The sequence below is a fragment of the Dryas octopetala genome, chromosome 9 (genome assembly GCF_963921425.1).
Source record: "Dryas octopetala chromosome 9, drDryOcto1.1, whole genome shotgun sequence".
Taxonomy (NCBI): Eukaryota; Viridiplantae; Streptophyta; class Magnoliopsida; order Rosales; family Rosaceae; genus Dryas; species Dryas octopetala.
This window is the reverse complement of record NC_141374.1, coordinates 4043997-4058667: the sequence shown is the minus strand read 5'-3', so window position 1 is coordinate 4058667 and position 14671 is coordinate 4043997. Positions and strand designations below refer to the sequence as shown.

Genomic DNA, 14671 nt, shown 5'->3' with positions numbered 1-14671 from the left:
AACAGTACAAAATCCACAATAGGCAAATGCATCCTTTAAATAAGCAAACCCACAAAAAAAAAAATTCCAAGAACTAAACCATTTCAAAGTTAAATAGAACCAAAAAAAAATTCGGTTCTGTCAAAGACCCACTTCAGAATTTTTGGCATTGAAATGAAACAACAACAAAGAGTAACAAAGAGTATCAAACACCAAAAACGGAAAAAGAAAATAGAAAAAAACAAGACACGAGTGATAGTTGCAGACGAGATAACTTACTGAGTTAGAATTTAAAAGGCTTAATTATCGATTTACCGCCCAAAACTGTAATTCATTCCCACTTTGCCACCTGAAAGTTTTTTTGTCCCAAATTATCACCTGTAACTTACATCTGTGTCCCATTTTACCTTGTTCCATCAACAATTCTGTTAAAATTGATGACCTGGCTGTTAATGCTGACGTGGCGCGCTGGATGTGCGCCATGTGTCACATCTTTTCTTGTATTTTCTGATTTTTTTTTATTTTCCTATTTTTATAAACTTTGAAAATTAATTAAAAATAGCTCCGAACTTAGAAAAATACACGGAAAATTCTTATTGACTTGTCTTGACTAGTACTAATTTACTATGGGGTCAAAATGCCAATTTTCCCTCTAAAAATTTTACCTCAAAAGAGCCAAACCAAACCCCAAACGAAACCTCAAATCCTTGTTTTTTTCTTTTCAATTGCCCAAACCCTTGTTTTTTTTCTTTTTTTCCTTTTCTTTTCTTTTTTCTTTCCTTCCTTCCTTTTTTCTTTTTTTTCTTTCCTTCCTTTTTCCTCCTGTGTGACCGTGAGTCTCTTTTCTTTTTCTTAGTATGTCTCTAAGTCTAATTATGCTTGTGACCCCAGGTGTTAGCTTGAGGGGTCTCAATGCAGCTTGTTGAGCACAATTTTTAGTAATTAATTCATGATCTCCGAATTCTATATTTTAGTACTTCTTTTTAGTATTATTTAGTAGCTTAACTTCTATTTTTGGTATTTATTTAATTAATAGGCGTTATTAGCTTTTAATTATCTCTTCCTTAGTTTTTATTTCGGTTTATTTTATATTTAATTATCTCTTCCTTAGGTTTATTATATGTTATTTTATTTTGATTTAGCTTTGTAAGAATAAGAAGAAATGGCCTAAGTTTTAAAAGACTAGCAGACCAAAAAAATCAGATTGGGATGAGAGAGAGAAGCCAAGCGCAGACCCAATTCACCAAAGGAAGAAGAGGGCTCATAATCCAGCAGCCAGTGTTGAGTTTAATTTATATATATTTTATATTCTTAAAATTTTACATTTTAGTCCTTGTGTTTTAGCAATTTTAGTATTATATTTTTTATTTTAATTATTTAGTTTTTGTTTTGTCAAAAATTATTTAGTTATTTAGTGGTTTTTTTTAGTTTTTGTTTTATTTCCTAGATTTTATTAGGATTTATTTTAGTTAGATTTATTTCATTTTAATTATTTTATTTTTAGAAAATTAGGATTAAATACCAAATTCCAATAATTTTTTGGTATAACATAAAAACCATATAATATTTCAATTGAACTACTAAATTTAAATGTAGTTTTTTAGATTAGGTCACAAATATGTTGGTCCTTTTGATTTGAGCCTTTTCTATTTGACATTTTTGTCTTTTGGCCGGCCCACATATGATGGGTGTTAGTTAAAATTTATAAGGTTTTGACACAATTACTGTTGAGGCTTTTATATTATCTTGAAAATTTGCTAATGTAGTCTCAACTTCACATTTAGTTGTGACTGTACATACTCACAACTTCAAATTTAGTTGTGACTGAACGACAGTCAAAGTTAAGTTGTGACTTAATTGAATTATTTTTAGAGAAATTATACTACAATATAGTATAAATAGAGGTCAAAACAATACCTTTACTCAAAATAATACATAGTATAGTGGTGTGAGTTGTCTCTTTCAATTTACCAAGACAGTCACAGTTAAGTTGTGACTGAATTGATTTTTTTTAATACAATATAATATAAATTAATGTAATATTTGTGATGTTATATTAATTTTTTTTAATTGTAGTGGCATGTGATGTAATATTTGTAAATTTTAATACCTTTTACTTTATTATTTTGTTTGACTTTTCAACTAGTACCTAATCTAAAATGATATTTAATTTTGGTATCTAAACTAAAAAGTTATTAAAATTTAGTAGTTAAAATCAATGTACTTTTAAAAAAATTAATAAAATTCTGACTAAAGTAAACAAAGAAAACAAACCCAGATATGAGAAAGATAGTTTCTGAAAAATTATCCAGCCACTGTGATGTATATATATTTCCAGAAAAAAAAATTTGAGAAAGATAAAAAGTTTTAATAAATGGTAATTGCCATTGTATGTTTTCATTGATCAATTTAATTTGAATAATCCTAAAGCTTCACCATCCAATTACATAATCGTCTTGTCCTTTGAATCAAAGAGGCTAGCTTCCTAAGCCTAGTGGCAGCAAGTTTGTTAACAAGAACCAGTAATATGGTGATACAAGTGGCTTTAACCCAATTAATTTCTCAATTGTTTTTTATTATCACTATCGGTGTTGGATGCTAGTGGGCTGCCTAGTTCGATCCTTTGCTGGTCGGAGAAAACCGGTGGTGAAGAGCAGCCCACGACTTTAATCTAAACTCAATTTAGATGATATTCTTTTTTTTTCTTTCTTTAAGAATGGGTTAAAATCAAGATCTAAGAAAACAATTAATCATCAAGATCAAAGGAACAAAATGGAAATTTCCAACAAGGCATAACCCCTTTCATGATTCACCTAATATCTAATTATAGTGGGTTTATTTTGTTGTTTAGTTGGTGTGATTTTTTTCATATTTTAAACGGAAGGTAATTAAGTTACACATTTTAGTTCATTAACTATTGGGTATGGCAGACATAGAATTGTATTGTATTCCGTATGATCAGTTTCTGGGGTAGGTTCTATTTACTTATTCAGTATGTACTGAAGAACTGTTTAGTTGAAAAAAGTAGATGGACAAAAAATGATTGAGAGAAGAAGCATGTATTGGAGTATTAATTTTGATTAGAAAAGATTCAATGTTGGAGATTTGGAGTCGGAGAACAATCAAAGTTGTAGTTGGAGAATAATATTCAATGATGCAGATATTTTTAAGAGCTGAAGACCATCGATGCAGATTATGGATAGTTGGAGAAGATAACAAATTATTAATATAATTTTTTTTATAAAATAAAAATGAAATCACATTAATTCATTGGATTTGAGTTGGGTAAGATTGTCTTTCACAAACAAGGATATTAAGGTCACATAGAAAATAAATAATGATGTGTACATTTTATCTTTGCCACATAAGATTAGGGCACATAGATGTTGTGCGCGGCATAATAGGGCACAAAATCTTTTCTCTATCATGTTTATTGTTGACTCCAATTAGTAAATCTGATAAGGTTGCTTTGACATAGAGATAAAAATTTATGTTCTTCACTAATAATCTATCATCAAATGCTAGAAGAAGACAGTTTGGAGTAGGAATCAAACAGATTTGGATCCTTTCCTAAGCTTTCTAATCTCCTATCCTAACCTGACTAACATTTTAATTGTAGAATGATATGTGTCTCTTGTAACATCCTATGGTTCACACTTATTTAAAACTATATATAATTTTAAATAAAAAATTAAATATAAGCCACATGTGTAATTAAAGGTTTTGTTGGACTCTCTCTCTTCCCCTAAACTCTCTCACCTCCTCTCTGGTCCTCAGAGTCTATTTTCTTTTTGTTGGTTTTCGTTCCCATTTCAATTAGGATTGTATATAACCAATTGAAAATAATTTTTATCTATTTTGCTTCTCCCTGCTTTGGTTCTTTTTTTTTTTTTTTTTGAAATTGTAAGACATGAATGAATTTATGAAAAACAAACAAGATGGAGGAATAAAAACTCCATCTTTGCAAATAGAAGAACATTCAAGAGATTGACTCCATAGATTAATGTATAGCAATAAAAAACAGTCTCATTTGACGCCGTTTGGGAAATCAAGAAAGAATGATGCTCTACACTCAGTTTTCAACCATAGAGATCACTTTAACCAGACACATTGTCGTGGCCAAAAAAAAAAAAAAACCAGACATATTGTCACTTTTGTTCCCAAAATCTTTGCATTCATCTGCTCCATATGCGTATGTAAATAGATCAAAGTAAAATGATATTTACATGAAACCTATATATATATCCTATATGAAGCGTTGGAGGATGTTATTAATTAATTTTCATTTTTCAGTTTCATATGAAGACTTTGTGTACAGAGAGAGAAGTGGGGAGAGATTTTAGGGGAAGAGAGAGAGTCCAACAAAACCTTTAATTACACATGTTGCTTATATTTAAATGTTTATTTAAAATTATGATTCTAAATAAGTGTGAACCATAAAATGTTACAAGAGACACATGTCATTTTATAATTAAAAGGTTAGTCAGGTTAGAAAGCTTAGGAGAGGATTCAGGTCCGACTCAAACTGTCACGTACAATGTGCAACTTAATTTAAATATTATCTCCAATATTTTTTTTTTCAAATAAAGCATAATAAATCTTTAATTTTAGAAGATAATGTAAAATAACATTCAAAAAACAAAGTGAGGGACAAAATAGGTATTGCATAATTATATATGTTTTTATTTAAATAAAGGATTGCTGATGTGTCATGAGTTTTTGGACTTGAGTCTTAAAAATTGGATTTGAGTAAAACTTAGAAAACCATTTTAAGATTTTAGTCCGAATGGATGCCTAAAATTGAACCTATGTCTGATTTTTTATTTTTTATTTAATTTTTTAACACTGGACCTCTATTTTTTCCTTAGCCTTCCGTTTGTCAATGAATCAAGTTTGTTCATACTCGGTGATATATGAAACATAGAAAGGTTACTTGAATTTAAGCATCAACAAATTGATCCCCAACCTCTCTCGGTGCTTAATTGTAGAGAGGGGAAAATAGGTCATCATATGCTCACTATAAAATCATCAAAAGGATTTGGATTTGGATATATCTGATTCAATACCAATGATCCAAAGAGAAGGCAACAATATGTATATAATTTCCATAGATCAAGTATGAATCATTTAACAAATAACTTAAAACAACACATAAAATATCTTCAAACTACATTAAACAAATCAAATTAGTTTTAGTACTAAAAGTGGCAGAGAACAAGTGAATTATATACATACATGGACTTGAGATGATTTATTTTAAAAGCCACAATCTCGAAGCACAAACAATGAAGATAAAGAAAAATAAAAATAAAGAGATTAGTTCTCCAATGTGAAAGATATACCATCAATAAATGTGATTTCAAGTGCAAACTAAACAAACAGTGACATTTAATTATTAGCTGCACAAGTATAGGAAATCTCCAATTAATAGCAAAAACAAGTTGGTACTTGAACCAATTCACTCCAATCCCTAAGTGAGTTAAGTGAGATTAAAATGGGGAAATGAAAAATATCACATAGAAAATGATTGAGGAAATTACAGATTTGGTCCACTTATTTTATATCTAGCTCAATTTTGATCAACGATCTTTTTTAAGTTCTGTTTTGGTCTACTAATTGTATCATTTGTTCAATAAAGGTCCAGATTTGTGACTTTAAATCCTTTGGATTATGTTTTCTTCAATTATAATTGAAGTATAAGTTATATTTCTTCATTTCTTAGTTATAAAAATAAATTTGGAGTATTAGAATCTAAGAGAATTGAGATTGGGTGAAGTTAATTTGAAAAATTAGCAGTTTCGAGTACCCTACTTTGGGGTCAATTATCTTGAGTTTTAGAACTTCAATTTGAATGATCTTTATATGGTTGTAAAGAAGAAATGTATAAATTTAAAACAAGTATATGTTTGCTGAATTTGAGTGAGATTTGATAGGGTAAAAGACAGGTCAAATTTGAGAAATAAATCTGGACCTTTATTAAACAAGTGGAACAATTAGTGGACCAAAACAGAACTTAAAAAAGATTATGAACCAAAATTGAAATAGATATAAAATAACTGAACTAAATCTGTAATTTCCTCAAAATATACGATGACAACCTGTGAGGATTATAAATATCTTTCTACCAACAAGTCTATAAAATCAAACATAACATAACAACTACAAGAAAACTGCTCGACTATAGCAAAGTAGTTGGTTCATTACAAAACTGATGTTAAATACAAATTGCAGCTTGGTCTAGAGATTCAAATTGTGCCTATTTCAGCGAAGTGATCATTCTTTACTACTTTGCTATAGTCGAGCAGTTTTCTTGTACTTTGGCTATTTCAGAGATCATCTCAACAACAAATTTTACATCGAAATTACCAATCCAACATCCAACTTTGGCTAGACGCCAACACGAACGCCGAAGATGTACTTTGGCATTGGCCTGCAATTTTTTTTTTTTTTTTGTTAATTAGTTTTGATGTCTTTTATTCTGTCTTATCAAATTAATTAGAGTTAAATGTTAAACTAAAAAAAATTATTAATTAATATGATATGGTTGCGACATCATCTATCATATGATTTGAGATTATTAAGTTTGGGATAATAAGGTGGTGCCTCTAACATTATTGAAATGAAAAATAAGAGAGGCTGATGTGTAATACATTGAATTAGGGGTCGGCAATGGGCCGGGCCGGGCTAGCCCGGCCCAAATTTTTCGGGTTCGGGCCGGGCTCGGGCTTGAATGATAGAAGCCCAATAAGGCTTTCGGGCCGGGCCGGGCCGGGCTTGGGCTTTAATACACAAGCCCAAGGCCCGCCCATCGGACTTTGGCTTGCGGGCTTGGAGGGCCGGGCCGGGCTAGGCCCAAACGGGCGGCCCAAATAGGCCCAAAGCCTGTTTAGACACATATATATGTTAAAAAAAAATATAGGATTTTGGCTATGTTGTGATTTGAACATGAGACCTCACAACAAACTTCAACTCTCAACCAACTAAGCTGACCAGTTTATTTGTTAAGTTTGTGAATCATAACATATTTAATAGCTTTTTCGTTTGTTTATTTCAATAAATTATTAATATGCTTATTAAGTTATTCTATAATACTATTATGTTAGTAATAGTGTAATACCATAAATAATAAACTTTTAAAATTATATACAACATTACAACTATAATAAAACATAAATGTACATATGTTTTATTATATATTTTATTACATATTTTTATAAACAAACGATGCAATTGTGTTGTCAACGATCCGAACCGTTCAAATTTTAGTTCCTCACTCAAAGATAATTCGTGCAAAAAATTAGCTTAATCGGAGATGTAAAAGTGACATAATGGTGGTCGAATTAATGAACGATCGTGGTTTTTCTAATGATGATCGAATGGGTAGATGAATGTCGATTTAGCCGATTTTTTGTACGGATGATCTTTGACTATGAACATAGAAAATGAACGGGTCAAATTGTTGAAATCACGTTGTGGTCTTCATAATTATGGAAACAACAAGGTTTCAACGGGAAAGTTATTAGAATTATACTCTTCAACTCTTCAAGTGTATTTATATGTAGAAGTTCACATATCGATCGTGTTTTCAACGATCCGAATCGTTCAAGTTTAAGTTCCCCACTCAAAGAGAATTCTTGCAAAAAATTAGCTTAATCAGAGATGTAAAAGTGACATAACGGTGGTCGAATTAATGAACGATTGTGGTTTTTCTAATGATAATCGAATGGGTAGATGAATTCCGATATAGCCAATTTTTTGTAAGGATGATCTTTGACTATTAACATAAAAAATGAACGGCTAAGATTGTTAAAATCACGTTGTGGTCTTCACAATTATGGAAACGACAATGTTTCAACCGGAAAGTTATTAGAATTATATTCTTCAACTCTTCAAGTGTATTTATATGTAGAAGCTCACATCTCGATCGTGTTTCCAAGTTTTCAATGATCCGAACCGTTCATTTTTTAGTTTTTCACTCAAAAATCATCCCTGCAAAAAATTAGTTCAATTGGAAATGTAGAAATTAGATAATGGTGGTCCAACTTATGAACGATCGTGATTTTTCTAATGATAATCGAATGGGTAGATGAGTTCTGATTTTGCTGATTTTTTGTAAGGATGATCTTTGACTATGAATATAGAAAATGAACGGCTCAGATTGTTGAAATCACGTTGTGGTCTTCACAATTATGAAAACAATAAGGTTTCAACGAGAAAGTTATTAGAATTATACTCTTCAACTCTTCAAGTGTATTTATATGTAAAAGTGACGTAACGATGGTCGAATTAATGAATGATCATGGTTTTTTTACTGATAATCGAATGGGTAAATGAATTCCGATTTGGCCGATTTTTTGTAAAGATAATCTTTGACTATCAACATATAAAATGAACGGTTCAAATTATTAAATTAATGAACAATCATGGTTTAATAACTTTAATTATAGTTGTATTATAAAAGTTGTATATATACATATACATTTATGTTTTATTATAGTTGTAAATTTGTAATGTTGTATATAATTTTCAAAGTTTATTATTTATGGTATTACATAGTATAGTTTACACTTTACACTATTACTATTTACTAATATTATAGAATTATATAATAACTTAATAAGCATATTAATAATTTATTAGAGTAAACAAACGAAAAACCTATTAAATATGTTATGATTCACAAATTAGACAAATAAACTAGTCAGCTCAGTTGGTTGAGAGTTGAAATTTGTTCTATGAGGTCTCAAGTTCAATTCATAACATAGCCAAAATCCTATATTTTTTTTTATTGAAGATATTAAACGGGCTTTGGGCTTTGGGCGGGCCTAATCGGGCCGGACTTTGGGCGGGCCGTGGGCTTCAAGGGGATGGCCCAAGCCCAACCCAAGAAATTTTCGGTCTGGGCCGGGCCGGCCCAAATGTCGGGCCAAATCGGGCTTCGGGCCCAATGGGCCGGGCGGGCTTCGGGTGGGCTTCGGGCCTTGGGCTATTTGGTGAGCCCTACATTGAATTACTAGTTGTTGACATGACTGCACATTCAAAAGATTAAAGTTAAGTTTCAAATGTCCAATAAGTTTAAATTAAAGAATTATTTATATTTACACTCTCTAAGATTTTTCGTCTTGTCACATACACTTCATCGGGTTTAAAAAATTATACATATATCCCCTGAGGTTTCAAAACTGTTGCACATAATCCTCTATAGTGAGACGAAAAATGATGAGAAAATATGTAAAAAGACATGCTAAGGGGTGAAATGGCCTACTAAGATTACTCAAGGTGTCAGGTCCAACCTCAATATAAATATATTTTTTTTTGTTTATTTAATTTTTTTTTTTTTTTTGCAAGGAATATACAACAGTTTTGAAACCTTAGAGAGTATATGTGTAATTTTTAAAACCTCAATAATTGTACGTGGAGAGACAATAAATCTCAAAGGTATAAATGTAAATAACTTTTAAATTAAGTAACCATCTTTGCCAAGAATTACAAATTTACAATCTAAAAAATCGTTAAACAGCTTTGTCCAAAATAGTATTTTAGCACAAAAAATACTTAACTATATTTTTCCATACAAACGCGGGACCATCTCACGTGGAAGAGTTTAAAAAGTGTCGACACAAGTTGGCTGGCATCTTCCTCTCCTATTTTGAAACATAAACGACTGTTAATGAAAGTTTTGATCAGATTCATGTGTATTCTCTGACATACACTCGTTTTCATGAATGAGCACCAAACACGCGTACACAGACAGGACAAGATTTCCTACTATGCTTTGCAGCTGTGAGCAATAATGTCGGTTGGATTCGTTCGTGAAGGCCTGAAGGGTGATCACTTTTTCGTTTGGATATAATAATGAGCTACTTTGTAAACTTTGGTACTCCATTATTACCAAAGAGCTTTCTTCACTCCCCACATTTTCAATTTCTTTGCTTTTAGTTCTCTTCCATTACTCTCAGTTATAGTTTGGCATAAGAAGCCCAACTTCTCAACTGGGTTTCTCTCCCATTCTTTGAGTCCTTCAAGTGTTCTCTCTCTGTTTCCAAAGGTATAAATTAGCAATATATGCTTTTGGTTCGTTCTCATAGTAAGAAAGCAGTCCTGTTTTACTTTTTTCTTTATTTGGTTTGTAGAGAACAACTTGCTATGAAGGCTATGAAGCTTTTATTCAGTGTTTGTTCTTTGAATGCTGACAACATTGTACATTGAATATATTCTTTTTTCCTGTAGTATATATATTCTGCCTAGCAAATAAAACAGAGTAAGATCAATAAGCATTGTCTTTCAGTCCAAATTAGCTAAAAATATATCAATGTTCCTTCTGGATTGGAAATTTGGAAGTTTATTAAATATTTGATGGACCTATACTTTATTATGTTAGATACAGTAATTGAGTGAAGACAACAATTTTGTATCTTCGAGTATTTCATTAAACCAACTAGGAACTTCACAGCATATGTTACTGTGATGTAGTGGGAAATTGTCTAAAATTAAGATATGCAAATGCTCTGTTTTTCTTTGTAATCCTTTTGGTTTTGTTAATTTTGGGGTATTAATTGCAAAAACATTTATATGCGCAGAATGGCCCATGCAAGATTAGGCCAATGGCTAAGTCTTGTAGTGTGTTTGCTGATCTTGCTGAAAGCAGAAAGCCATCCTGTGGGAATCACTTTTGTGCAGGATGCAGTAGCCAAAGGAGCCGGTGAGAAATATTAGAATTGAGTATTTTTCTAAAGTTCCATTGCTCCCATGTCAATTTCTTTTGAGGTTTCTTTTGATACCATATGAATTTGAAAAACTATACAGTTTGTTTGGACGGGAGTGCACCGGCTTACCACTTTGACAAGGGATTCGGTGCAGGAATTAACAATTGGTTGGTTCACATCGAGGTTTGTACTTTTAATTTCCTGCCATGATAAAATTGATTTGAAAGAAAGAAAGGATAGGGTGGGAATGTTAATTAAACAAATTTATTTAGTTGTAACAAACTTTTTTGCATTAATGTTTGACATTCCTATTAATTGATATTAATTGGTGGTTCTTAGGGAGGAGGATGGTGTAACAATGTTGCGAGTTGCCTTGAGCGGAAGAACACTTTCAGAGGTTCATCTAAGAAAATGGAAAAGGAAATGTCTTTTTCTGGGGTTCTTAGTAACAAGCAAAAATTCAGTCCAGGTTCAGTTTGCCTTCATATCTCATTAATTTAGCTGTCTTTAAATTAATTTTTTCGCCTTGATCTCGAGTTTTGCTTTGTTAAAACAAGCATATCCAAAGTATGATTCAGTAACTGATCAACATAGCTCTCAATTTTTTAATATGAGTTTCTTCTTTTTGTTTCCTTTATTTTTTCCAACACTAAAAATAGAACTTATTTTTTTGTGCTAGACTTCTATAATTGGAACAGAATCAAAGTTAGGTACTGTGATGGGTCGTCCTTCACTGGTGATGTGGAAGCTGTAGACCCAGTAAGTTCAATTAACAAACCATGTTTTCTTTGGTAAGAAATTTTGAATGTTCGCGCGGTTTCATCTGTTTCACATGGCCTGTTCTTAATTAAACAATAATTTGATCAGGCTACAAACCTTCACTTCAGAGGAGCAAGGGTTTTCCGTGCCATCATTGACGATCTATTAGCAAAAGGAATGAAAAATGCTCGAAATGTATGACCTATTCTTGGAACTGTCTACTTTTGTCAATCTTGTCCTCCCCTCTGATGGTTAATTTGTTAGTACTACTTGTCTGATTCAGGCTATTCTCTCTGGTTGTTCGGCTGGCGCATTGGCGTCTATTCTTCATTGTGATAACTTCCGTTCTCTCCTACCTGTGGGTACTAAAGTGAAATGTCTATCAGATGCTGGTTATTTCATTAATGCGTAAGCTTGCATTTCATTTCTTCCATCTCGACCAGATGTATTTCCTTACTAAAATTTCACAGTTGCTAACACCTTGTAATGACTAACAGGAAGACAGTTACTGGATCAGTTCACATTCAAGCCTATTACAGTGAAGTAGTTGCAACACATGTATCTCTCTCTCTCTCTCTCTCTCTCTCTCTCTCTCTCTCTCTCTCTCTCTCTCTCTCTCTCTCTCCCTCTCAGCCTTCATTCTGTGCATATGGTAAATGTTAGCTTCTGCTTCTGATTATCAATCTTTTGTGGCAGGGTTCAGCAAAGAATTTACCTGCATCCTGCACTTCAAAATTGAGACCAGAGTTCGTACGTATTTCTATTTTTGTATGATTTTAATCTTCCCTATTTCCTTATTACTTCTTATATTTCCTTCAAAAATATTGCAAATTTGCAGTGCTTCTTCCCACAAAATGTGGTACCACGAACCAAGACCCCAATATTTTTTGTAAATGCAGCTTATGATTCTTGGCAGGTTAGCTCATTCTAATCCATGATTGCATATCAATACTTTCCAATTTTTTGTATTGCATGCAACCTTCTTTTCTAGTTCTATTTAATGATTGTATGAAAAGAAGTCTTTTTGCCAGCAGCATGTATAATAATAAATATGTGATGTTTTTGCCTTATGCTCAAAGTTATAAATGTCGAAAACTTTTTATTAGCATATGTATTATGAATCTGCAACCCTGAATATAGAACTAAGTAATAGTTTAGGGTACAATAGTTTCTTTTTCTTTCTTTTTTTTTTAATTCTCATCCTTATTGTATTCTATACTTATATACTTGATTTTATCTATTTTCTTAGATAACCCAAGATTATCCCCAGTGTAACCCATCCTTTCGCCAAATTAGTGGCTAAATTAACATATTGAGTCTCTTTCTCTTTCTCCATTTATTTTTATCTTTTGTAGCTCGATAAGCAATTTAATTATTCTGGTTTAGCTCAGCTAGCTTCTTGCGCAATTTTCTTTTTATCATCGGTGCTGTTTCCTCAGGAACTTTGTATACAAGAATAGCTTAGCTTGTATTATTCTTTCTTTGATAACAAAACAAACAACAACCTCAATGCAAGGGCCAGTTTGGTGGAAAACGGATCTATGATTATTCTCTCCATATGTCAGTGCTAACTTGTTCTATCATACTATTTGGCAATTGTATAAATAGAAAACAGTATCACCCGAACCCACGCTAAACCCTAAACCCTAAACCCTATGACAGTTATATAACATCTAAATATAAATGCTTTGTTTTCACTTCCTAAATTAAGAGAATATGTCGGCATGCATTTCTTTGATTCCTCACTGTATCCCTTCAGATAAAGAACATTTTGGCACCGGGTATTTCGGATCCTCGGGGATCCTGGCGCAGCTGCAAGCTTGGTATAAAGAACTGCTCACCCACTCAACTTCAAACCATGGAAGGTAAATACCAAAAGCCTCCTATATACCATTAGACAATCCTTCAGAGATTCAAGTTAATTATTCTAGAATCCTTCATAGCCCCTTGAGAATATAAACCGAGAATTCAGTTCATACAAAATGGACTTGGGTTAAATCTCTTATGGTTTTTGGGACATACCAAGAGAAGACTGGGTGCTGGAAAATTTACTTGGTTTGTTGTTGTGTTGGCATTTGTTTCAGATTTTAGGTTGCAGTTCTTAAAAACAATTTCTGGTGTGAGCAACTCTCCATCCAATGGATTGTTCATAGACTCTTGCTATGCCCACTGCCAAATTGGAACGCAGGAGACATGGTTGGCGGCTGACTCTCCCATGTTGGGCAAGACGGTAAGAAGTCCTGTAATCTTCACTTAATCTCCACCCATTATCAATTAATTATCTTTACATTTCCCTCAACTTTTTATTGGTTTCATTCATATTTATAGAAACAAATGACTGATTAAACTATAATTTTCTGAACAATCTTTTCGTAATATATTATGCAGACAATTGCGAAGGCAGTTGGAGATTGGTATTACGACCGTAGTCCGTTCAAAAAGATAGATTGCCGTTATCCTTGCAATCCTACTTGCAAAAACCGTGTTTTTGATTCGAACGAGCAACAAGATTAATTTCTTTATGTTGAAAATATATAATGTATTTTTCTACCGAAACGATATATGTAATTTTAATAAGCTATGGACATTTATGTATTGACCGCATATCGTTCTCAAATAATATTTATTCCTTTGAGCTTGGTTGTGTCATGAGGATTTTCTGCACTGACAAAGCAAGAGGATGTTAACAGTTGCAGCAAAATCATTTGTTATGGTGGTGGATGGTCAAAGGATTTGTTGTTTTGTTTCGGCTTTTTTACCAAAATACCACTGGACTATAGGGAGTGTGCTCTCATCCCACCCAAATTTTTTTTCTTGCCAATTTATCACCTGAAGTTATCAATATGTGCCAATTTGCAACCTGACATCTATTTTTCTGTTAAATCATTAAAAAATTTTCAAACTTTCCATTTTGTCCATGAATACAATAAAAAAATATTATTATTTTAAAAACAATTTTTAAAATGTAATTAAAAAAAAAAACTTAAAAACAAAAAAACAAAAAAAGGAAATACCCTTAAAGTCTTTTATTTTCTAGTGGGTTTAATTTGAATTTTTTTTCAATATTATATAAAATTAGGATTAAATACCTATTTTCAATAATCTTTTAGAAAACCAGTAAGACTCTATCATTTTTTGGTTGGACTACTAATTAATAGAGTTGATTTTCAGATTAGGTCACAAACTAACAGCCCCTTTCTTTTGGGCCTTATTGGTTGACAGATTTG

At 32.0% G+C, this 14671-nt stretch overlaps 1 protein-coding gene across 1 annotated transcript; it reads left to right on the top strand.

Annotated features, from left to right (window-relative positions):
* Positions 1 to 9745: 9745 nt before the first annotated feature.
* LOC147273249 (pectin acetylesterase 8-like) lies at positions 9746 to 14079 on the top strand. The gene is made up of 13 exons (XM_086256349.1): positions 9746 to 10027; positions 10560 to 10681; positions 10786 to 10868; positions 11025 to 11154; positions 11365 to 11444; positions 11553 to 11639; positions 11728 to 11852; positions 11942 to 12002; positions 12141 to 12194; positions 12283 to 12360; positions 13204 to 13309; positions 13529 to 13674; positions 13833 to 14079. Exons 2-13 carry the CDS (start codon positions 10561 to 10563, stop codon positions 13956 to 13958), a joined length of 1197 nt encoding a protein of 398 aa, XP_086112475.1. The 5' UTR covers positions 9746 to 10027; position 10560; the 3' UTR covers positions 13959 to 14079.
* The last annotated feature ends 592 nt before the right edge of the window (positions 14080 to 14671 follow it).